The 23,074-nt window shown below is 42.2% G+C and overlaps 1 protein-coding gene across 1 annotated transcript in view; it reads left to right on the forward strand.

Annotated features, from left to right (window-relative positions):
• The first annotated feature begins 10,095 nt into the window (after positions 1–10,095).
• LOC105498287 (zinc finger protein 717) overlaps positions 10,096–23,074 on the forward strand; it is a 31,501-nt gene continuing 18,522 nt past the window's right edge. The window contains exons 1-2 of the mRNA XM_011770283.3: positions 10,096–10,188; positions 13,759–13,817. Coding sequence (XP_011768585.3) covers positions 13,761–13,817 — 57 coding nt within the window. The 5' untranslated portion in view covers positions 10,096–10,188; positions 13,759–13,760. The remainder of the gene's footprint in view (positions 10,189–13,758; positions 13,818–23,074) is intronic.

The following is a 23,074-nucleotide window of genomic DNA, read 5'->3' on the forward strand; positions in this document are numbered from 1 at the left end:
CATGACTATGATTATAGCGAACAACCCAGGCTTCATGCGATTTTCGGAGACAATGAGAACTATTTCCCATGCATATTGGAAGTTCTTCCACTCCAAATTGGTATGTGTTGTTTATAATTCCCGTTTCCCGTTCTATATTGTCCTTGTCTATATAGGGGGACGGCATCCAAGTAGTGTCATTGGTGAAAACCTTAATTTCCGCCTCTCCCCAGGCGACTCCCTGATACAAGGGTGGAAAGGGAATATAAGTGCAATATTCATACAAAGCCTCACTAAGGGAAATAAGTCCCCCGCTGAGGCACATCCAACAAAAGAAGAAATGCATGCTGAATCCAGTTTTCTTTTCAACAGGGTTTCAATCATCTTGTAGGAAACCACTCAGGTCCGCTCCCTGTAAGGACAAGAACATAGCCCCATCCCTGTTTTAGAACTTGCCCTAGAACATACTTACCTTCTTCCTTAGGATACCAAATCTTTAAATTGTCAGCGGGGACTATCACCGAGGGAGGTGAAGAAAGATGGGTTACGACAGCGGAGTCTTGCAATTGTCTCCATTGATTCAAAAAATAATTAAGGTAAAAAGAACCTTCAAAATCAAAAAAATTAAGGTAGAAAGGTTAACCTTCAAAAAAATCTGTTTTTTGGGGGGCTCATTCCCCCCCCTTTTTTTTGTTTTAGCAGTTGAGTTTTTAAGGTTAAATTTGCGCGCTTAATGATGGCTTGACTTTGACTGTTGCCCGGGATACCGGTGATATGTTGAATATTGTATTGCTGTAAGAAAACTTGTAATTTATGAGAGACATAAGCAGGGGCATTATCAGTTTTAAGTATAAGAGGAATGCCCATGATGGCGAAACAAACTAAGAGATGAGTAATAACAGAAATGAGAAAAGGTATCAATGGTATGATGAACATTTTAATCGTCCAAAAGAAGGGACATCTCGTGGATTAACCCCAGGATGGAAGGATGGAATGCTCAGAGGAGCACAGGAAGGACAAGCTCGAATAAGAGAACGAGCTTGTTTATGAGTTAAACGAAACCATCGTTGAAGGCCAGAACTATTAGTGTGATGTAGAGTGTATATATATATATATATTTTTTTTTTTTTTTTTTTGAGACGGAGTCTCGCTCTGTCGCCCAGGCTGGAGTGCAGTGGCCGGATCTCAGCTCACTGCAAGCTCCGCCTCCCGGGGTCACGCCATTCTCCTGCCTCAGCCTCCCGAGTAGCTGGGACTATAGGCGCCCGCCACCTCGCCCGGCTAGTTTTTTGTATTTTTTAGTAGAGATGGGGTTTCACCGTGTTAGCCAGGATGGTCTCGATCTCCTGACCTCGTGATCCGCCCATCTCGGCCTCCCAAAGTGCTGGGATTACAGGCTTGAGCCACCGCGCCCGGCCTAGAGTATATTTTTGTTCTGCAGCATGTAGGTGGCTGATTAAAAGCAAATCAATCTGAGTATTACCATGAACTAATGGTCCAGAAAGTTGAGAATGAGAACGAAGATGAGTGATGAATAAAGGAGCTCGACGTTGGCTCAAAGTAAAGGATAACAAAGAAAAGAATTTCTGAAGAGAAGAAGTAGCACAAAGAGGTAAAGTGGCCTGAGAAATATAAGAAGTAACATAAACGGCGTATTGAGAATCACTAACAATGTTACAACCAGTAGTAGGGAAATCAAGTAAGACCATGAGAATAGCAAACAATTCTCCCTATTGCACTGAGGGATAAGGATAAACTGTAACTCAAGATTGATGAAGCTTCTTGCCAAGAATCAGAAGTTGCAAGAAGTTAAGTGATCTGACTATGAGTGAATTGAGAGATAATTAAGGTAAGATAATCTCCTCTATTAGGAGACAAAGTATAAGGCTGAGTAATAGCTAAGTCAGCAGCGGCGCTCTGCTTAGTTGCCGCATAAGGTTTAGAAACTGGGGTAAGGTGTAGGATCCTTAAGGAGGACTTGAATTTATTCCTTGATGTTGTAGGCCATTGCTCACTGGGTATTGTATGCAGATTCAGTCAATAATCCAAGGCTAAATGGATACTTGAAATTGGGATTGGATCTGGTGCTGAGATACAACTTTTACTTAGTTATTGATTTTTCTTTCCTCCGATTATTCCAAGGAGGGTGACTACCAATTTTGTACTTTATAGAGCAGTCTAGAGGAAAGGGTTAAGCATGTAAGCTCTGGGGACAGAAAGTCATATTTTCAAAATATAATAGCTATATGACCTTGGATACATTTATAAAACTGTCTTAACTCTGTTTTCCTGTCTACAAAATGGTAATAATTATAAAACTTGTCAGTCTTAAAGGGATGTTGGAAGAACTAAATGCAAGTGAAGATTTTTTCACAGTAGTGGACACATAGTAAGTACTCGGTATACTATGGCTATTATTACTGTTATTATTGTTAATATTACGTCTATTTATTTTAGCTCTTTAATGTAACAAGTGCAGAACCATAATCTCACATCCTTCAGAGTCACGCTGATCTTGTATTTTTTGGTCCTTTGACTAGTTTAGTGATTTATTACAAGAAACCTAGTTAGTTTGTGCATTCTTTTCCTTTCTTATATTTCTCATTTGTAAAGACTGATAAACCAACTACATTTTCAGACCTGGTGACATAAATTGTTGGGGCCCCAAGCCTGTGGGCCCCGGCTCCCATTTCCTAGGAGAGGAGACAGTAAATTTCCACTTTTATCAGTTTTGAAATGACATTTATTTGTCCAATGTCGACCTTTACCACAACATTTGTACACCTCTGAAGGCAGCTTTCTGCCTTGAGGGATAAAAGTGTTCAATTTTTATGACATTCTTTTTTGAAATGTCTAGGTTTACCACACTGAAAGCAAACACCTTATTTGTTATTTCCTTTTAAGGCTTTAGACAAAGCTCCAGCAAATAATTGAGCATTATAAATAGCCCCTCCAACACTAACACAAGTTTTAATATATTTATCTAAATTGGCCCCATTGGCCTTTAAAGATTTTAACAATTTTTGACAGTCAGCATAAGCAGTTTTAAAAGACAACGTTTGTAACAAAATTTTTGAAGCAAGGTCAGCACCCACAATTTTCAAGACAGCATCCTGAAGACGGGCTACGAAATCTGGATATTGTTCATTTGTGCCCTGTAAAATCTTCACAGAGGAAAGGGAAGATCTTCCTGTTATCTCTACCTTATTTTAGGCCCTTAAAAACAAAGTCTTGATTTGAGTAAGGGCAACATCATCTAGACCAGCCTGAGCATTAAGAGTAGCATATTGGCCCGTGCCTGTGAGTTGTTCCTCAGTGGCTCCTGGGGGATCACACATAACATTTTTTCTAGCCTGTACATGCACCTTGTTCATTTACCAGCTGTGCAATTGTAACCACTGAGAACGATCAAGAAAAGCCTTCCCCAAAGTCTTCCAGTCTATAGGAATTATCAAATCTTCTGATGAAAAAATATCAAGAAGACCAAGGATAAGGGTTCATAGTTAGAAATGGCAGGTTTCATTTCTTTTAAAAATTTAATTTGTAAGGCATTGAATTGGACATTATTGCCACCATTTGAAAACTGAGCATTAGGAGCAAAAGAAGCACAAATAATTGGAAACAGATTCAGCTCCTTAAAATTTTTTTTTTCCCTCCCCCAATGGCGGGCAAGGCACTGAGAAAACTTTGCCAAATAAAGGTAAAGATAAGGAAGCCGGGGGGTTGGAGGCACTGGAAAATCCTCTTTTAACAGGGCAGAAGGTAAAGAAACAGGGAAAGCTCACAAAGGTGAATTAGAAGAATGTATCTGTAATATTTGTTGAAGCATTTCCATAATACACTGCATGTCAGAATTTCCCTTAGAAGAAGGAAGAGCTGGCTTTTTCTCCTCTCCCCCTTTTGCTACCCTGGCACAAATGGGCTCCATTTCAGATTTATTTTATTTTATTTTATTTTATTTTTCCAAATCCTCAGATACCTTTCCTCCTGTGGCTACGTTACCACACTCCGAATCAGTCTCAAGTAACTCTAATGTCTGAGTGATAGAGTTACACAAGGTCCACAATCTTAGAGGCATAATATCCCCTAACTGGAGTGCTCTAAGCAGAGCTTTTACTACCTGTAACCATTTTTTCTGATTCAGCTGCACTTTAGTCTGATACTGAAACCAGTAACAATGTTGTTCAACATGGGCAAACAATCGCTTCAAAGTCTTTTTCTTTCACTTCTACTCCCATAGACAGCAACAGTCCTTGAAACAGCCATAAATATTCTGAGGCCAGAGAGATGGAATTCCCATAATGAAAGCTTAAGAAGGTTCCCCTTAACAATATCCGAGCCTTACCCGCTCCTAGGGGGTTCCCCTTCTTGTTCTCCCCTACTCACCCGTGCTGACCCTGCTCGCTGCGCCACTTGTTGGGGTCCGTGCCGGGGGTGGTGGAGAATGAAAGAACACACAAAAGACAAAGACACACAGAGAACATGGCAGCTGCGCTCAGAGCCTCCGCCTCACTTTATTTATACTCCATAAACCCCACGTCAGCAGAAAGAATGCAATGCAAAACAAACTTTCTTTTCCCAGATGTAACCTTCTCAGTTCTTTGTTTCTATGCTCTTCCTTATCTGCCCACCTTCTTGGCGCCTACGGGAGTTCATTAAAAGTTCAATTGGAGATACTGTCCTTGAGCCCTATCTATTCTCAGCATACTGTTTTCAAAAGCCCCTGCAGCGGTCAGAAAGAACAGAGATTCTTCCTCCATATGTCCCAGCCTAACCCTCTTTACCGAGTCCAACAGCCCCCCAGGAGCCAGACTCAAGAGCCAGCATTCTCCAAGTTTCACCCTGAAGGGGAGGATCAGAGCCTTGAGAGGCCAGGGAAGGAAGTCAAGATAGTCAAGCAGGCTGTCTAGATCCAGTGGTGATCAAGCTCTGCAAATGCCTCTCTAGGAGACGCGAGGACCCATTTATTATGATGACAAAGGCCAAGTCCAAAGAAGGCAATGGACTTTCATCAGTCAGCCTTTCCAACCACTGACCTTTTAAACTGGAAACACTACACTCTCTCCTACACGGAGAAGCCTCCAGCTCTTACAGATCTGATGCATCCATCTTTCTGACACACAATCCAGCCTGGCCAGATCTGATGCATCCATCTTTCTGACACACTATCCGGCCTGGCCAGACTGCCAGCAGCTCCTCCTTATGTCATTTAACACTGAGGAGCGCAGGAGAGTAACCTAGGCCGCTCCCCGCTGGCTAGCAGCCCATGCATCAGCCGACACAGTGCATGCCCAGCATACACTCAAGGTCATTTCCCAGACCAAGACCCTAACTAGGACCCAGAGGATGCAACTCAGCTTCAGCGTTTGCAGAGGTACTAAGAGGCACCTCTGCAAAGGCTGAGATGGTGGAAAGAAAGACATTAATATAGAGAAGATTTCAGAAGTGCTTCAAGGAAGTGATGAGAGCCCTAGCCAGTTTTATGAAAGATTCTGTGAGGTATACTGGCTTTCACCCCGTTTGACCCTGAGGCCACTGAAAATCAGCGTATAGTGAATACGTCATTTGTAGGACAGGCCCAAGGTGAAATCAAATGAAAGCTTCAGAAGTTAGAAAGTTTTGGCCGGGCGCGGTGGCTCACGCCTGTAATCGCAGCACTTTGGGAGGCTGAGGCGGGTGGATCATGAGGTCAGTAGCTCGAGATCAGTCTCGCCAAGATGGTGAAATCCCACCTCTACTAAAAATACAAAAAATTAGCCGGGTGTGGTGGTGGGCGCCTATAATCCCAGCTACTTGGGAGGCTGAGGCAGAGAATTGCTTGAACCCAGGAGGCGGAGGTTGCATTGAGCCAAGATTGTGCCACTGAACTCCAGCCTGGGTGACAGAGTGAGACTCTGTCTCAAAAAAAAAAAAAAAGAAGAAGAAGAAGAGGAAGAGGAAGAGGAAGAAGTTTTGCAGGTATGAATGCCACCCAGCTTACAGAAGTAGCCTCCAAAGTGTATGTTAACTGTGACCAGGAGGCAAAGAAAGAAGCAGATTGGAGGCTTAAGATCTGTTGGCAGCAGCTCTTATAGAAAAAGAGATTAGCAGTGTAAGATGACGTGGACGCAGACGTGGACATAGAAGAAGTCAATTTAGACAAGGATTTGAAAGTTGACCAAGGCTAGAGAAGGATCAGTGTGCGAGATGCAAAAAGAAAGGACACTAGAAAGATGAATGTCCAGAAGGCAATGAAAGAAATGGCCGGCCAGGCGCGGTGGCTCAAGACTGTAATCACAGCACTTTGGGAGGCCGAGACGGGTGGATCACGAGGTCAGGAGATCGAGACCATCCTGGCTAACACGGTGAAACCCCGTCTCTACTAAGAAATACAAAAAACTAGCCGGGCGAGGTGGCGGGTGCCTGTAGTCCCAGCTACTCGGGAGGCTGAGGCCGGAGAATGGCGTGAACCTGGGAGGCGGAGCTTGCAGTGAGCTGAGATCTGGCCACTGCACTCCAGCCTGGGCTACAGAGCAAGACTCCGTCTCAAAAAAAAAAAAAAAAAAAAAAAAAAAGAAATGGCCAAGGCCGTGAGACAAAAAGGCCATTGGCCAAAGGCTGCTGCACCTTAGAGGAACCAGATACTGATCTGATCAGGCTAGCAGGAGCTGAAAGATGGGAGGATGAAGACAGACCGTGCTCCTTCTTATTAGGCCTCCAAGAGCCCATTGTCACATTAGAGGTTGAAAGCAGTAAGATTCTCCTGTATCTAGATTATAAATTTCTCACTGATGGCTAAGCCATTATGTGAAGTTACAAAAAAAAAAAAAAAAAAAAAAAAAAAAAAAAGAGAGAGAGAGAGAAAAAGAACCCCTCCTCTAAGAAACTGAACAGGAGAAGGAGCCATGCCTTCATGCCTTGTGAAAACTTGCTTATAGACTTTACCAAAATGCCCCGTGCCAGAGGCTATCAGTATATGCTAGTGTTTATTTGCACTTTTTTCAGGATAGGTTGAGGCTTTCCCCACCAGGACAGAAAAAGCACAAGAAGTGACTAAAGTACTGTTAAAAGACATTATCCCCAGGTTTAGACAGCTTCTAACTTTAAAGTCAGACAATAGGCCGGCATTTGTAGCTGAAATAGTGCAAGACGTAACAAGACTGTTAAAAATAAAATAGAAGTTGCTTCCTAAGGCCATTGGTCTCCTGTGTTAGTCTTTCTACAAACATAACATGAAACATAACAAGAAGCCTATTGGCCGCAAAGTTCCAGAAAAGTAGAACACATGAACCAGACACTCAAGCAGTTACTGAAGAAATATTGCCAAGAGACTCATCGTAAGAGGTCAAAGGAAGGTCTCCTCTTAAACCAAACCAAGGTCCCTCCCTTTTACCAAGGGCCTATTTCTCTGTATTTTGATGCTTGTCAGGCAGCAGACCAAGACTCCCCTGTCTGTGGTAACTTACCTTTAGAAAGATACTGTAGAAATGACAACAAATATGTATGCATGCCAAGAGTAACTCCACCTTGTTCCCCTAGGACCCCAGAAAAAGATTGTTGGCATTGCATATCGTAGCACCCTGGCACACAACAAAGGTCAATTATGCTTACCGAAATGCAAGTTCCAACTCTTAAATCATTCTATGAGCAAGAAGACCAGAAGTTACCAGAGCCTACTCCTTTAGCTGAAAACCTGTTTGCTCAGCTGGCTGAACACACTGCTGGCAGCCCAGGCGTTTCATTTTATGTTTGTAGAAAGACTAACATAGGAGACCAATGGCCTCAGGAAGCAAAAGAGTTAATGCCACAAGATAATTTAACTCTCATTGACTCTTCCCCAGAACTGATGCCCACAAGTTCAAGTGTCTGGCTCTTAAAAACTTCTATTATCAAGAGATACTGTGTTGCTTGCTGATGCAGTAGGAGAACTAACCTGCTTAGGAGAGCAATATTATATTGAAACACTAAAGAAAACTTTGTGGCGAGGCAGAGATGACTCCAAAGCACCTCATCCAAATCCATTCTCCTGTTTCTCTCCTGTAAACCACACCTGATATCAGCTTGAAGCTCCAAATGCTTGGCAAGCACCCCCTGGTCTTTATTGGATCTGTAAGCCACAGGCTTATTGACAGTTGTCAGCTAAATGGACAAAGTCCTGTGTGTTTGAAACAATTAGACCATGTTTTTTCCTACTCCCACTGCAACAGGGAGAAACTTTAAAGTATCCCATCTATGATGAAGTTAGAAGAAGCAAAAGAGATGCAGACATAAAAAGAGATACAGAAATAGGAGATTAGAAAGACACAGATTGGCTCTCTGAAAGAATAATTCAATACTATAGGCCAGCTACGTAGGCACAAGATAGGTCATGAGGATACCGCACTCCTATTTACATGCTTAGCTGCATCATAAGGTTGCAGGCAGTACTTGAAATGATCACTAATGAAACAGCAAATGCATTCAATTTACTGGCCCAGCAAGCCACAAAAATGAAGAATGCTATTTATCAGAACAGATTAACTTTAGACTACCTCCTAGCCCAGGAAGGAGGAGTATGTGGAAAGTTCAGTCTAACAAATTGCTTCCTGGAAACCGATGACAATGGAAAGGCAGTTATAGAAATAACTGCAAGAATGAGAAAATTATCCCATGTTCCAGTTCAAACTTGGAAAAGGCAGTCTCCAGATTCCCTCTTTGGAGGCTGGTTTTCCTTCTTCAGTGGATTTAATAAGAATACTCCTGGACATACTAAGAGTTTGCCCAATACTCCCTTGCCTCTTACCCCTCCTTGTTAGAAGCATTCAGTCAACTATAGAGGCAACAGTAGCTAAGCAAACTACCACTCAGCTAATGGATCTGTGTAAATATCAGCCTGTGCCTAAAGAAGAAAACTTGTCTCTTCAGGCAGAACTAAGTAATAGTGATGCCTTCTATGAAACTTCTTTTATAAAAGGCACCAAAAGGAGGAAACTGAGGCACGAATTTAAAAATAAATATGCATTCATTCACTCCAAGAAAGGTCACAGGCAAGGCAAAGGTTAAAAAGAAAAGAACAAGTTTTCCTCTGTCTAGTAAGCTCACTTCAAAGACAGTTATAAGCTAACACTGTTTGAGAAGCCAAGGCCAAAGGAATAGGCTCCAGACAACCCCCACTTCCAGAGCAAAGTTAAAAGAAAACAAAAGACAGAAAGACAAATTCCTTTACTGTTACTGCTTTCCCTGGCTTCTTAAGCATGATGATGTATTTACAAATGTCTGTATTTAGCCGGTTCTTATTTTTTTTCGAGGCAGCTACAAGGCCACCGGCTACACAAGGCCACAAGTTATGCCAAGTCAACAGTTCCCTATAGATTACGTGACCAGTCACTGTATGATTAACAGCTTTTGTTTTGCTTCTGTGAGTTTGCTTATAAAAGCCCCGCTCCGTCTTTGTTCAATGCTCAGCTTTTTAGATATGAATCCACGAATCCGGTGCATACCCTCAAATAAACAATCCTCCTGTTCTCCATATTGGTCTGCCTAGTCTCTCTAGTCCTCTATTTCCCGCAACACCAGCACTTTTGAAGGCCAAGGTGGGCAGATCACTTGAGGCCACGAATTCGAGACCAGCCTGGGCAACATGGGGAGACCCCATCTCCATTAAACACACAAAAATTAGCCAGGCGTGGTGGCGCGCGCCTGTAGTCCCAGTTCCTCTGGAGGCTGAGGCAGGAGGATCGCGTGAACCCGGGAGGTGGAGGCTGCAGTGAGCTGAGATCCCGCTACTGCCCTCCAGCCTGGGAGAGGGAGGGAGAATCCGTTAAAAAAAAAAAAGGTTTTTCTGTAACAGCAACACTTAGAAGTAAAAAAGAAGTAAGATTACTTGCTAATATAATTGACCAGTTGGCCGCATTCGAATTTTCCCAATATTCCCACAATGTGCCTGGTTGTCAACCAGGATTTATTAACCAGATTCCATGTCTGTCAGGCGGGGAGACGCCAACCCGGATCCGTCCTCGGCTCCGGCTTGGAACAGAATTTCCCGCCTCGGTACCGCAGTGGCTCGTGGGAAATGCCGTCGCGGCTTCCAATGACGTCACCAGCACTGGACGGTGGGAAGGGCTCTTCCGGATGGCCTTTGCGCATGCGCCGCCCCGCCTACGCCACCATCTTCCGCCAGAGAAACCCGGCTCCTGCTGCCGTCCAGGGGCTGCTCTGGAAGCTCTGGGGTTGGGGTGTTCATCCCTGCAGGTTGGTGGTCGGATGAAACCGGAGACGGCGGGCTTGGAGGCACCAGAGGGAGGCGGGGCCGACGTGCCACAGTTGGTGGGAGCAGAGGCGTGGGCACATCTCGGGGGGGCGGGGTCTGACGCGCAGGTGCGGGCGGCGGACTAACGCTGGGGCTAAAAGGGCGGCGCTGCTGGGAGGGCGGGCGTGGGATCTCGGCACTGAAGCCAGTTCCAGAGGCGCCGGAGCGGGTGGGCGAAGCCGGTGGCGCGGGGACGGGATCTGCAGGCCGCCCCTACCTGGGAGGTCTGCGGGGAGGCTGCGCTCCGGCACCGCATGGACCTTGTGCGGCATTCCATGCACCCCCTTTTAAGGTCAGCATACGGACAGTTCTAGGAAGATGCCCCTCATTCCCAGATGAGGAGTACAAAGCGCGTGCACACCGTCCTACTACCTGGCGAGTGTATTAGTGGGGTTTCCCGGTGTCTTTTCAGCAAGTGAAGATCCTGCTTGTGTCCCCTTCCTACGCATCCCATCCCCGCTTTAGTTTATAGTAGTTTATACAAGATCTGGTTTCTAGAGAAGTTGGGGGTGCCAGATGATGGTCCTGTTTTCTTTATAATAAAGTTTGGAGGAGGGCGCCTTTTAGGAATCCCACCTAAAAGAACACCTCTCTGGACTAACCCTCTCACTGGTGCTTCAAAGCAGGGGAGGTGTCACAGGCGAAGATTCCAGTTTGTATGACCCAGGCAGTTATTTTCCCACTCCCCAGAGTGGTCCAGATTTGGTTGATAATACCTTATCCAGTAGCTCTCAAATGCTGGGTGGTAGCGGAAGGTTTGGACCAACATTCAGAAGGAAGAGGGGAGTTTGGCTGCGGGTGACAGGCAAGGGCCAAAGAGATGTTACTTACTGGAGGGGACTTAATAGTGTTGTCCTGAGTGGAAAAATAACCTGTTATACCTGAGAGGATTTGTCTGGAGTACTCTGTAAACACACTTTAATTCGTTCAATCTTTTCTCATTGTTTCCAGTGGCTGAACTTTCTTAAAAGTAGTCTAGGTCAGGGCGGGAGGATCACCTGAAGTCAGGAGTTCGACACCAGCCTGGCCAACATTTTGTGAAACCTTATCTCTTCTAAAAAATATGAAAAATAGCTGGGCGTGGTGGCGCACACCTGTATAGTCCCAGCTACTTGGGAAACTGAGGCAAGAGAATCACTTGAACCCGGGAGGTGGAGGTTCCAATGAGCTGAGGTTGTGCCACCCTGCTCTAGCGTGGGCAACAGAGCGAGACTTTGTCTCTCAAAAAAAAAAAAAAAAAAAAAGTCTGTCACGAAATTTAGCGTCCAGTGATATGCCGAAGCTCCCGCTATCCTGGTAGCTCTTCCTGGCAGTTCGGTAAGGCTTTGCCAAACCATTTCCACCTTATGAGAAAGATGAAAAAAATTTGGCTTTGAGGAGCTGTGACTTGCCGGGGCCACATGATATGCAGATGTTATGCTTCCTGACTTTTTGGCTAGTGTTATTCATTTTGCTCCAATTAAGTCAAAAGTTTTTTTTCTTTTTTTTTTTTTTAGATTTCTGTTGACACTGAAGTCAACTAAGAACAAACATTGCTTTAAAGTACTTTCTCAGCCCCTCCGTGCCTGCCCACCCCTCCCACTGGAAAAAATAATAATAAAGTACTTTCCCTTGCCGGGCATAGTGTCTCACAGCTGTAATCATAGCACTTTGGGAGGCCAAGACAGGAGGATCGCTTGTGCACAGGAGTTTGAGACTAGCCTTGGCCATATAGGGAGACCCTATGTGTTTACAAGAAAAAAAAATTAGCTGGTTGTGGTGGCATGCACTTGTGGCCCCAACTACTTGGGGGGCTGAGGTGGGAAGATCACCTGAGCCCAGGAGGGCGAAGCTACAGTGAGCTGTGGTTGTGCCACTGCACTCCAGCCTGGGTGAGAGAATGAGACTCTGTCTCAAAACCGACCAACCAACCAACCAAGCAGAAACATTCCGTTAACCATCTCTGTTCCTTGTTAGCCCCAACTCTTCCTGTGAATTATGGGACCTCAAGGGCAAATAACACAAGTGTTTCCCACTTAGTGTCAGTAATCTGTTCTTGGAAATCATAAATTCTGTAGGAAAATAATAGCATATTTTACATATTTAAAGAGGGAAGATTAGACCATGTCTCACTTCTGTTCCAAACCAGTGTCTTAAAATGTAAGTAAAATACAGTACAATGCTTACTTATAAGAGATCCTTTTTGTGTATTATTTTAAAGTCAACAGACATTTTTATGATGTGAAGAACCTTAAAACACAATTTACTAATATGCAAAGAGTTGCTTTTTACGATTCACATGGTCTCTTAGCACCAGCAGTCTCACTGATTTCCATGAAGTTGGCATTGTGATTTGCAAAACTTCGACATGAGGTTGTGATGTTCTAGTGATTGCACTTGACAAGTAATTTCACATTATCTCCTTCACATGATTTTCTTAAAAACATTGAGTTCTGGTGGCTTAGGTGTATCAGTTACTATTTTCTGTCTGAAGAACCAATGAAACTCACTGGCTTAAAAAGAAGTGACCGTTTTATTTGATAGAAGTTCTGTTGATTCACATTTTGGCAAGTGTTCACCTGGGCATTTCCTTTGCTAATGTTGTCTGGATCACAGATGAGGCTTTAGTCATCTGGTGCCTTCATTCACATGTCTGATGGTTCATGCTGACCCTTGTCCAAGAAGGCAAGCACCAGTGGGCAAGTACTTTTCCAGCCTATATTTTCATCATATTTTTCATGTCCCATTGGCAAAAGCAAGTCAAATGGCAGAGCCCTGTTCGTTATCAGAGCATACTCTATGAGGTCTGAGATACAGGGAGACATGTCATTAGGAAACATTACTAAAACAGTATATCCCAAGAAATATACAATATGTACATTTTCCCCCCTATATAATTGTGGGCAAAAAGTGTTGGGTTGCAAGATGCATCCTTTCAATGATGCATAGGTATATAAAAGATGCATCCTTTCAATGATGCGTAGGTATATAAAAGATGCATCCTTTCAATGATGCGTAGGTATATAAAAGATGCATCCTTTCAATGATGCGTAGGTATATAAAAGATGCATCCTTTCAATGATGCAAAGGTATAAAAGCAAGATGTGTTCTAGTGGAAACACCTATATGGAATCGTGTAGAATCTCCATATTAGTAGTGAAATAGTTAATGTGGCTGAATTATATTTCTACAATATTAATTTCATTGAAGACTAAGTGTATATTTCTTTGGTGTAAATTATTACATTGTTTCTTTGGGCAAATTAATTGTTCCTAAATCAGTAGGTAATACATGTTTTCATTAATCCAAAAATAAATTGTATGTATCTCTACTAGTTAATGTACTTGTGGGTACATCTTCAGTGGGATATTTGTTGTCCCTTATTGAGGCATGAATGACTGTTCTGTCACAGGGAGGTTTTGTTGTTGTTTTAGTCTTTTCCAGCTATTGTGTAGAGCATTTTGGGCAGGAGAATCTAGGACCAAGCCACACCAGTTCTCTCCTTAACCCACTCCATTCGACTGTTCTCCCAGCTATGCTTCCAGAGTGCTCTGTGCGTTTCCACAATCAACAAACAGTGAATAAATCTCTGGTGAGTTATTTGTTTATATATTCCTCACTTTGTTTTACATTGCATTTTTTACCTTTATGGAGTCCGTGGATTAAAATGAAAAAAATAGAAATAAGTGAAATTCAGGTTAAAGGAAATGCACATAAATAAAATAATGCTGGCTTGTAGACATATGCAGGTTATAGCCATGGAACTTGAGTACAGATATGTCTCTGGTCTTTCTGATGCTGCAACAAAAAGGCAGTCACATTTGTTACATGATTGGAATGGAGCCTGGAAAGTACGTGCTACATTCTCATGGGACGGGAAGACTTGCTGTCACTAAAGTCTGGAACATTGACTGCATTGGTCACAGAGATGATGTAGTGAAAAGTTTTTTTACTACCAACCTGGAAATAAACACTATTAGCATTTTGCAGTAGAAATAGTCACTTAGTGCTAAAGCACAACTCCTGTAATGAGGTTTTTCTGGAGTTGCTGAAACAGTGTGATCTCAGACAGCTTTTGGAAGGCCCTACTTGATTCATGGCTAAAACCTAGAACATCTGGAGGATTGAGTTGACCACAGGTCCTTAACTAACCCCCCATATGTTTCTGTCAATTCATCTGTACATGGAGAATTTGTAGCAGATTGTTCACAGTTGTATTTTCTGACAGATATTTCCACTGCTCACTTGCGCTTTCATTCAGTGTAGTCTTAATTCGTTTATTCTGATGCTCACCATTAACCTAAATTGTATGCAAATCCATTGGCTATTCTCTAGTCTGCCTTACTTGAATCTTGTGCCATACAGTTATCCCCCTTATCCACAGTTTCGCTCTCTGTGGTTTCAGTTACCCATAGTCAACTGCAGACAGAAAAGACAATAAGATATTTTGAATATCTTGAGTATTTTGATATTTTGAATATGTTGAATACAGTAGAATAAGATATTTTGGGAGACCACATTCCTATAAGTTTTAGTATAGTATATTGTTATAATTGTTCCATTTTATTGTTGTTAGTATCATACTGTGCCTAATTTATAAATTAAACTGTCAAGGGTATGTATCTATAGGAAAAACCATAGTGTATATAAGGTTTGGTACTATACAGTTTCAGGGATCTGCTAGGGGACCTGCAGTGTATCCCCCGTGGATAAGGGGGGACTCCTGCATTTCAAATTATCGTTCATGATTTTTCTCCTGGAAATTCTTCTGTGTTAGTTTCTATCATGACCTCACTGATGCTGCTTGTCTTTTTTTCCCTGAATTATTCTCCTTCTCCTTTACGTAGCTTGTCCAATTATTTGATCCAATTCCCCATCCATCCCACTGTGCAGTTCTTTTGTTGTTGTTGTTTGTTTGTTTTTTTACCAGTTCTGCTCTCTGGTGTAGCAGTTGTGTTTCTCTCCAGCTTGGACTTCTCCAGCCTTTAGACCAGGGATCCCCATCCCCAGGCCATGAACTGGTACCAGTCTGTGACCTGTGAGGAACTGGGCTGCACAGCAGGTGAGTGGCAGGCAAGCAAGCATTACTGCCTGTGCTCTGCCTCCTGTCAGATGAATGACACCATTAAATTCTCATAGGAGCATGAACCCTAATGTGAACTATGCATGTGAGGGATCTAGGTTCCCTGCTCCTTATGAGAATCCAATGCCTGACGAACCGTTTTCATCACAAAACCATGTGAGGGGTCACACCCTGGTATATGGAAAAATGGTCTTTCACAAAACCTGGTGCCAAAAAGGTTGGGGATCGCTGCTCTAGATCACAGGTTCAACTCTCCATTGAATGATTCTTTGTAGCTATCTGAAAGGCACCTCAGGCTTAACAAATCCAAAATAAAAGTTACATCCTTCTCTCTTCCTTTACATACGGTATTAGATTAGAGAGTAAGTAGCTTCTACCTTTCAACAAGAGGAGTAGTGAGAATCTGTAGCAGTCTTTAGTAAACCAGTTTTCCCTCTGGCTACAAATTATTTACATTCGTCCCATGTGCAAAATATACTTACCTGTAAAGTATTCACCCATGGAACCATCACCACAAACAGTGCGATAAACAACCTTTGCCTCCATGAGTTTCTTCCTCCCCCCTCCCCGCCCCTTTTGGGATACAACCATTTGAGATAAGATACATTCTCTGTATAAGTCCGTTCTGCCATTGCTATAAAAAACTACCTGGGACTGGGTAATTTATAAAGCGAAGCGGTTTAACTGGCTGACAGTTCCACAGGCTGTACAGGAAGCAAAGAGGTTTAATTGGCTGACAGTTCCACAGGCTGTACAGGAAGCAAAGAGGTTTAATTGGCTGACAGTTCCACAGGCTGTACAGGAAGCAAAGAGGTTTAATTGGCTGACAGTTCCACAGGCTGTACAGGAAGCGTGGCTGGGGAGGCCTCAGGAGACTTACAGTCGTGGTGTAGGATGAAGGGGAAGCAGGCACGTCCTCTGTGTCTGGAGCAGGAGGAAGTGGGTGGTGAAGGGGGAGGTGCTGTACACTTTTAACAACCAGATCTCATGAGAATTTACTGTCACAAGAACAGCAAGGGGCAAGTCTGCCCCCTGATCCAGTCACCTCCCACCAGGCCCCACCTCCAGCCTTGAGGCTTACAATTGGACATGAGCTTTGGACAAGTAAACAAATCGAAACCATACCATCCTCTTAACAGATTTTTAAGTATGCAATTCAGTATTAGCTACATGCATTGGTCTGTAGATTTGATATTTAGAACTTACTCGTTGCATAACTAAAACTTATACCCTGTGACCAATACCTCCCCAGTTACCCTTCCCCCTCAGCCCTTGGTAACCACGATTCAGCTCTATGTTTTTGTAAGTTTAACTGTTTCACATTTTTATGTACATGGAGTTCCACAGGCCGTACAGAAAATATAGCTTCATTTGTGCTGGAACAACAAAATACTTCAGACTTGGTAATTAATAAAGAACAGAAATCTGTTCTTAACAGTTCTGGAGGCTGGGAAGTCCAAGATCAAGGCACTGTCATCTGGTGCCTGATGAGAGACTTCTTCCTGTATCTGTACATGGTGGAGGCAAAAGAGTGATGGAGAATGAACGCACTCCCAGCCCATTCAAGAGGGAAGAGCCCTCACCTCATCACTCCCTGGAGGCCTCACCTTACAGTACTGTCACCTTGGTCATTAGATTTCAACATAGGAATTTGAGGGGAATACATACATCCAGACTATTGCATACATCCAGATGGGATTATGTAATACTTTGTTCCTGTTTGGCTTATTTCTTCACTTAGCGTAATATCTTTCTGGTATGTGCATGTTTTTGCAAATGGCAAGATTTTCTTCCTTTTTAAGGCTGAGTAATATTTCATTGCGTGTATAGACCACATTTTCTTTATGCATTCATTGTTATTGAGAGTTCTTATTACAAATGGGGAAGTGGTTTTTAATATTGGTTTAATTTTTGTTATTGAAAACGTTTTTAGATGGTTAGATTCTTTTTGAAAATAAATATACTCTGTTAAGGCAGTTTTAATTTCACAGCAGAATTAGGAAGTACATAGATTTCCCATATACCCTGATCCACATATATATGTAGCCTTCGCCCTTTTCAACACCTCCGCCCACCATAGTAGTACATTTGTTAAAATGAGGAACCTACACTGAGACATCATAGTTGTCCAAAGGCCATAGTTTGCATTAGGGTTTACTCTTGTGGTTTTACATGCTATGGGTTTGAGTAAAGTTTAATGACATGTATCCAGCCTTACAGTACCCCACAGGACACTTTCTTTGTTCTAAAAGCCATCCCTGCTCTTCCTGTTTATTGTTTATCATCCCTAACCTTGCAAACCATCTCCATCATTTTGCAGAATGTTACATAGTTGCAGTTATATAGTAAGTAGCCTTTTCAGACTGCCTTCTTTTACTTAGTAATATGCATTAAAGTTCCTCCTTTTGAGGACAAGATAGCCCATTTCTTTTTAGTGCTGAATTATGTTCCATTATGTATACCATAGTTTATCCATTCACTTACTCAAGGGCATCTTGGTTGCTTCCAAATTTTAGCTATTTTGAATAAAGCTGCTATAAATCCCTGTTTACAGGTTTTTATGCTAGCATTTATTTTCACCTCCTTTGGGTAAATACCAAGAGGTGCAGTTGCTGGATCATATGGTAAGAATGTGTTTACTTTTGTAAGAACAACCAAATTGTCCTCCAACTTAGTGACTATACTATTTTGCATTTCCGCACTGTGAAGGAGAGTTCCTGTTGCTCCACATTCTCACTGTCAGTTGTTGTCAGTGCTCCAAATTTTGGCCATTCTACTAGATATGTAGCGGTATCTCGGTATTTCGTTGTTTTAATATGTTACCCTAATGTTGCAGAATATACTGCATTCTTTTATGTGTTTATTTCCTGTATGTTTCTCATCATTGGTGAGGTATCTGTTAAGGTCTTTGGTCTGTTTTATTTAGTGGTTTTCTTACTGTAGAGGTTTCAGTGTTTTTGGAATGTTTTGTGTAACAGTCTCTTTACCAAGATATGTCTTTTGCAGATATTTTCTCCCAGTCTGTGGCTTTTCTTCTCATTTTTGTGACATTGGCTTTTGCAGAACAGAAGTTTTCAATTTTAATGAAGTCTTGTTTATGAATCATTTTAAAGTGGATCTTGACATTGGTGTTATATCTAAAAAGTCATTACCTTTCCCAGGATCATCTAGGTTTTTTCCTTTGTTATTTTCTACAGTTTTTAACTTTTGCATTTTACATTGAAGTCTATGATCCATTTTGAGTTAATTTTTGTGATGAGCATAAGATCTATGTCTAGATTCAGTTTTTTGTTTTTTGTTTTTTATTAAATGTGGATTTCTAGTTGTCCCCACATCATTTGTTGAAAACAGCAACTCTGCTTTATTGCATCAGTTTACTGTGTTTATGTGGGTGTATTTTGGGGCTCTTTATTCTGTTCCATTGTTATGTTTGCCTACAATGAATCTATATAATAAGGCTTGAAGTTAGGTAGTGTTAATCTTCCAACTTTGTTCTTCAGTAATTGACTATTCTTGGTCTTTTGCTTCTCCATGTGAACTTTAGAATCAGGTTTACTTGTATTTTGTTTATTAAGGTTTTGTACTATTCCTCATATAGATCTTGTTACATTTGTTAAATTTATACGTAAGTATTTCATCTTTTGGGTGCTAAATATAAGTAGCACTGTGTTTTTCATAGCAAATTGCACTTGGTTGTTGCTGGTGCGTTGGAAAGCAGTTAGCTTTCTCCTTTAACCTTGTGTTCAGTGATCTTGCTTTTCAGTTCCAGGAGGGGGTTTTTTTTTGGTTTGGTCTTTTTTCTTTTCTTTTCTTTTTTTTTTTAGATTTTCTGCATAGACAATCCTGTTGTCTGTGAACAAAGTTTTATTTATTCCTTCCCAATCTGTATGCCTTTAATTATATTTTCTTGCCTGATGGCATTCGCTAGTATTTTCAGTATGATATTGAAAGGGGTGATGAGAAAGTAGATCTTTTTCTTCCTCCTGATATTGTGGAAAAGCTTTGAGTTTCTGATTATTAAGTATTATGTTCACTGTAGTTTTGTGTAGATATTTTTTATTAATTTCAGGAAGTTCCCCTCTTAGCTTATTGAGAGTTTTTATCATGAATGAATGCTGGATTTTGTCAACTGCTTTTTCTGCACCGGATCATGTGATTTTTCCTTTTCAGCCTCTTGATATAATGAATTACATTAATTGATGTTCAAATGTTGAACCAGCCTGGTATCCCCAGAATAAATCTCACTTGGTGATGGTGTATGATTCTTTCTATATATTGTTGGATTTGATGTGCCAATGTTTTTGAGGATTTTTATATGTATTTTTATGAGAGATCATGGTCTGTGGTTTTCTATTTTGAAATGTCATTGGAATAATGCTGGCCTCACAGAATGAACTAGGAAGTATTTCAACAGCTTCTATCCTCTGAAATAGATTGTGGGGAATGGGTATAATTTCTTCCTGAAATATTTGGTCAGTTTACCAGTGAATATATCTGGGTCAGGTACTTTCTGTTCTGAAGGTTATTAAAAAATGGGTTTTTCGGATTGTGTGTTTCTTCTTCTTCTTTTTTTTTTTTTTTGAGATGGAGTCTTGCTCTGTTGCCCAGACTGGAGTGCAGTGGCGCGATCTCAGCTCACTGCAAGCTCCACTTCCCGGGTTCACACCATTCTCCTGCCTCAGCCTCCTGAGTAGCTGGGATTACAGGCGCCCGACACCACACCCGGCTAATTTTTTGTATTTTTAGTAGAGACGGGATTTCACCATGGTCTCCATTCTCCTGACCTTGTGATCTGCCCGCCTCGGCCTCCCAAAGTGCTGGGATTACAGGTGTGAGCCACCGTGCCCGGCCTGTGTGTTTCTTCTTGTGTGAGTTTCAGTAAATTGTGTCTTTCAAGGAAGCAGCCCATTTGAACTGGATGATCAGATGTATGCACAGAGTTGTTCAGAGTATTTCCTTATCCATTTAACATCCACGGGATGTGTGGTGGCATCCCCTCTTTCATTTATATTATTATTATTATTTTTTTTTGAGATGGAGTCTTGCTCTGTCGCCCAGGCTGGAGTGCAGTGGCCGGATCTCAGCTCACTGCAAGCTCTGCCTCCCGGGTTTACACCAGTCTCCTGCCTCAGCCTCCCGAGTAGCTGGGACCACAGGCGCCTGCCACCTTGCCCGGCTAATTTTATGTATTTTTTAGTAGAGATGGGGTCTCACTGTGTTAGCCAGGATGGTCTCGATCTCCCAACCTCGTGATCCGCCCGTCTCGGCCTCCCAAAGTGCTGGGATTACAGGCTGGAGCCACTACTCCTGGCCCTCATTTATGATATTATTAGTTTCTACTTTTTTTCTTAACCTGGCTATAGGCTTTTTAATTTTATTGGCCTTTTAAAAGAACCAGCTTTGTTGTTGATAATATCTCTTGATTTTTGTGTTTTCCATTTCACTGATTTCTGCAATAGTTTATTTTCTTCTTCTTACTTTGGATTTAATCTGCTCATTTTTTTCTTTATTTTAGATCATTCTTATTTTCTAATATATGCATTTGATGCCATAAATTTTCTTCTAAGCCATGCTTTTGCTGTATTCTACACATTTTGATACGTTGTGTTTTTATTTTCATTTTTATTTAGTGAAAATATTTGTTAGGCCCAGCATGGTGGCTCACACTTGTAATCTCAGCCAGGGAGGCTGAGATTTGGGAGGCCAAGGCAGGAGGATTACTTGAGGCTAGGAGTTTGAGATCAGCTTGAGCACCTATAGCAAGACCCTGTCTCTACAAGAACATTTTAAAAAGTTATCAGGGAGGCCGGGCGCGGTGGCTCACGCCTGTAATCCCAGCACTTTGGGGAGGCTGACGTGGGCGGATCACGAGGTCAGGAGATTGAGACCATCCTGGCTAACACGGTGAAACCCCGTCTCTACTAAAAATACAAAAAAAAAAAAAAAAAAATTAGCTGGGCGTGGTGGTGCGTGCCTGTAGTCCCAGCTACTCGGAGGCTGAGGCAGGAGAATGGCATGAACCCAGGAGGCGGAGCTTGCAGTGAGCCGAGATGGTGCCACTGCACTCCAGCCTGGGCAACAAAGCAAGACTCCGTCTCAAAAAAAAAAAAGAAGTTATCAGGGAGACATGTGCCTGTATTTTCAGCCACTGGTGAGGCTGAGGTGAGAGGATTGCTTGAGCCCAGGCGTTCAAGGCTGCAGTTAGCTTTGATCATGCCACTGCACTCCAGCCTGGGTGACAGTGAGACCCTGTTTCTAATAATAAAATATTAATTTCTCTTGAGATTTCTTCTTTGATCCATTCATTATTTAGAAGGTGTTCTTTTGTCTCACTATATTTAGAGATTTTCCACTTGTCTGTCTATTGCTCATTTTAAGTTTTGATTTCATTGTGGTCTAAGAGTGCATATGGCAAGATTTGTTATTTTAAATTGGTTAAAGGGTATTTTATGGTTCACAGTGTGGTATATCTTGGTGATTATTGAGCCTGAAAAGAATGTTTATTTTACTGTTGTTGGATGAAGTCTATACATAGCAATTGTATTTGTAAGAATTAAATAAAGAGGAGAGAAACATGAAAGGTGTCTTGCCAGTTAAGACAGATTTATTTTAGAGAAAACAAACCTGAGAGATGCCTTCTGGCCGAGTTAGGTCAGAGGCTCACTCTTACAGACAGAGTTTTAAGGATTCAGGGCGGGAAAGTTTATTAAGGCTTGGACTGCTTCTGTGTCTGTGTTGTGCTTATCTGGGAGGGAGAGTTGTGTGTCTGTCCCCATGCATCTTTCTGCAGCTGCAGGCATGTCCCAAGTCTGCTTTTAGCTTCCCTGTCTTAGTGCACCTGAAGGGAAAGCCATGTGCTGATTAAATTGTCAAGCCCCACTGTTTGACTGGGCCTGTTGTATGAGGGTGAAGTTTGGCAGTGAAATTTACCCAAGAGACTTCCCCTCACCTCCCTCTGGGGCTGAGCTGTCTTATCGGTATTTTACTGTCTGCTCTGTCTGGCTACTTGTAGTTAGAAGAGAAATGATTTCCTTGAAGCGCATGAGGCAAAGAAGGGAGCTGGAACTTAAAGTGGCGGTGTTTGTCCGAGGTGATGGTGTGCCTGCTCTGTCAGTATCCAGTTTGTATTAATACTGAATTCAACTATATTGTTACTAATTTCTGCCTGCTGGATCTGTTTCTTTTTTCTTTCCTTTTTTTTTTGTTTTTTTTTTTTTGTTTTTTAAATTATGCTTTAAGTTCTAGGCTACATGTGCACAGCATGCAGGTTCGTTACATATGTATCCATGTGCCATGTTGGTTTGCTGCACCCGTATTTATCCTAATGCTATCCCTCCCCCCTCCCCCCACCCCATGACAGGCCCCGGTGAGTGATGTTCCCCTTCCTGTGTCCAAGTGTTCTCACTGTTCAATACCCACCTATGAGTGAGAACGTGCGGTGTTTGGTTTTTTGTCCTTGTGATAGTTTGCTGAGAATGATGGTTTCCAGCTGCATCCATGTCCCTACAAAGGACAGGAACTCATCCTTTTTTATGGCTGCATAGTATTCCATGGTGTATATGTGCCACATTTTCTTAATCCAGTCTGTCACTGATGGACATTTGGGTTGGTTCCAAGTCTTTGCTATTGTGAATAGTGCTGCAATAAACATATGTGTGCATGTGTCGTTATAGCAGCATGGTTTATAATCCTTTGGGTATATACCTAGTAATGGGATGGCTGGGTCAAATGGTATTTCTAGTTCTAGATCCTTGAGGAATCGCCAC

This window comes from Macaca nemestrina, chromosome 1, assembly GCF_043159975.1.
Source record: "Macaca nemestrina isolate mMacNem1 chromosome 1, mMacNem.hap1, whole genome shotgun sequence".
NCBI classification, from domain to species: domain Eukaryota; kingdom Metazoa; phylum Chordata; class Mammalia; order Primates; family Cercopithecidae; genus Macaca; species Macaca nemestrina.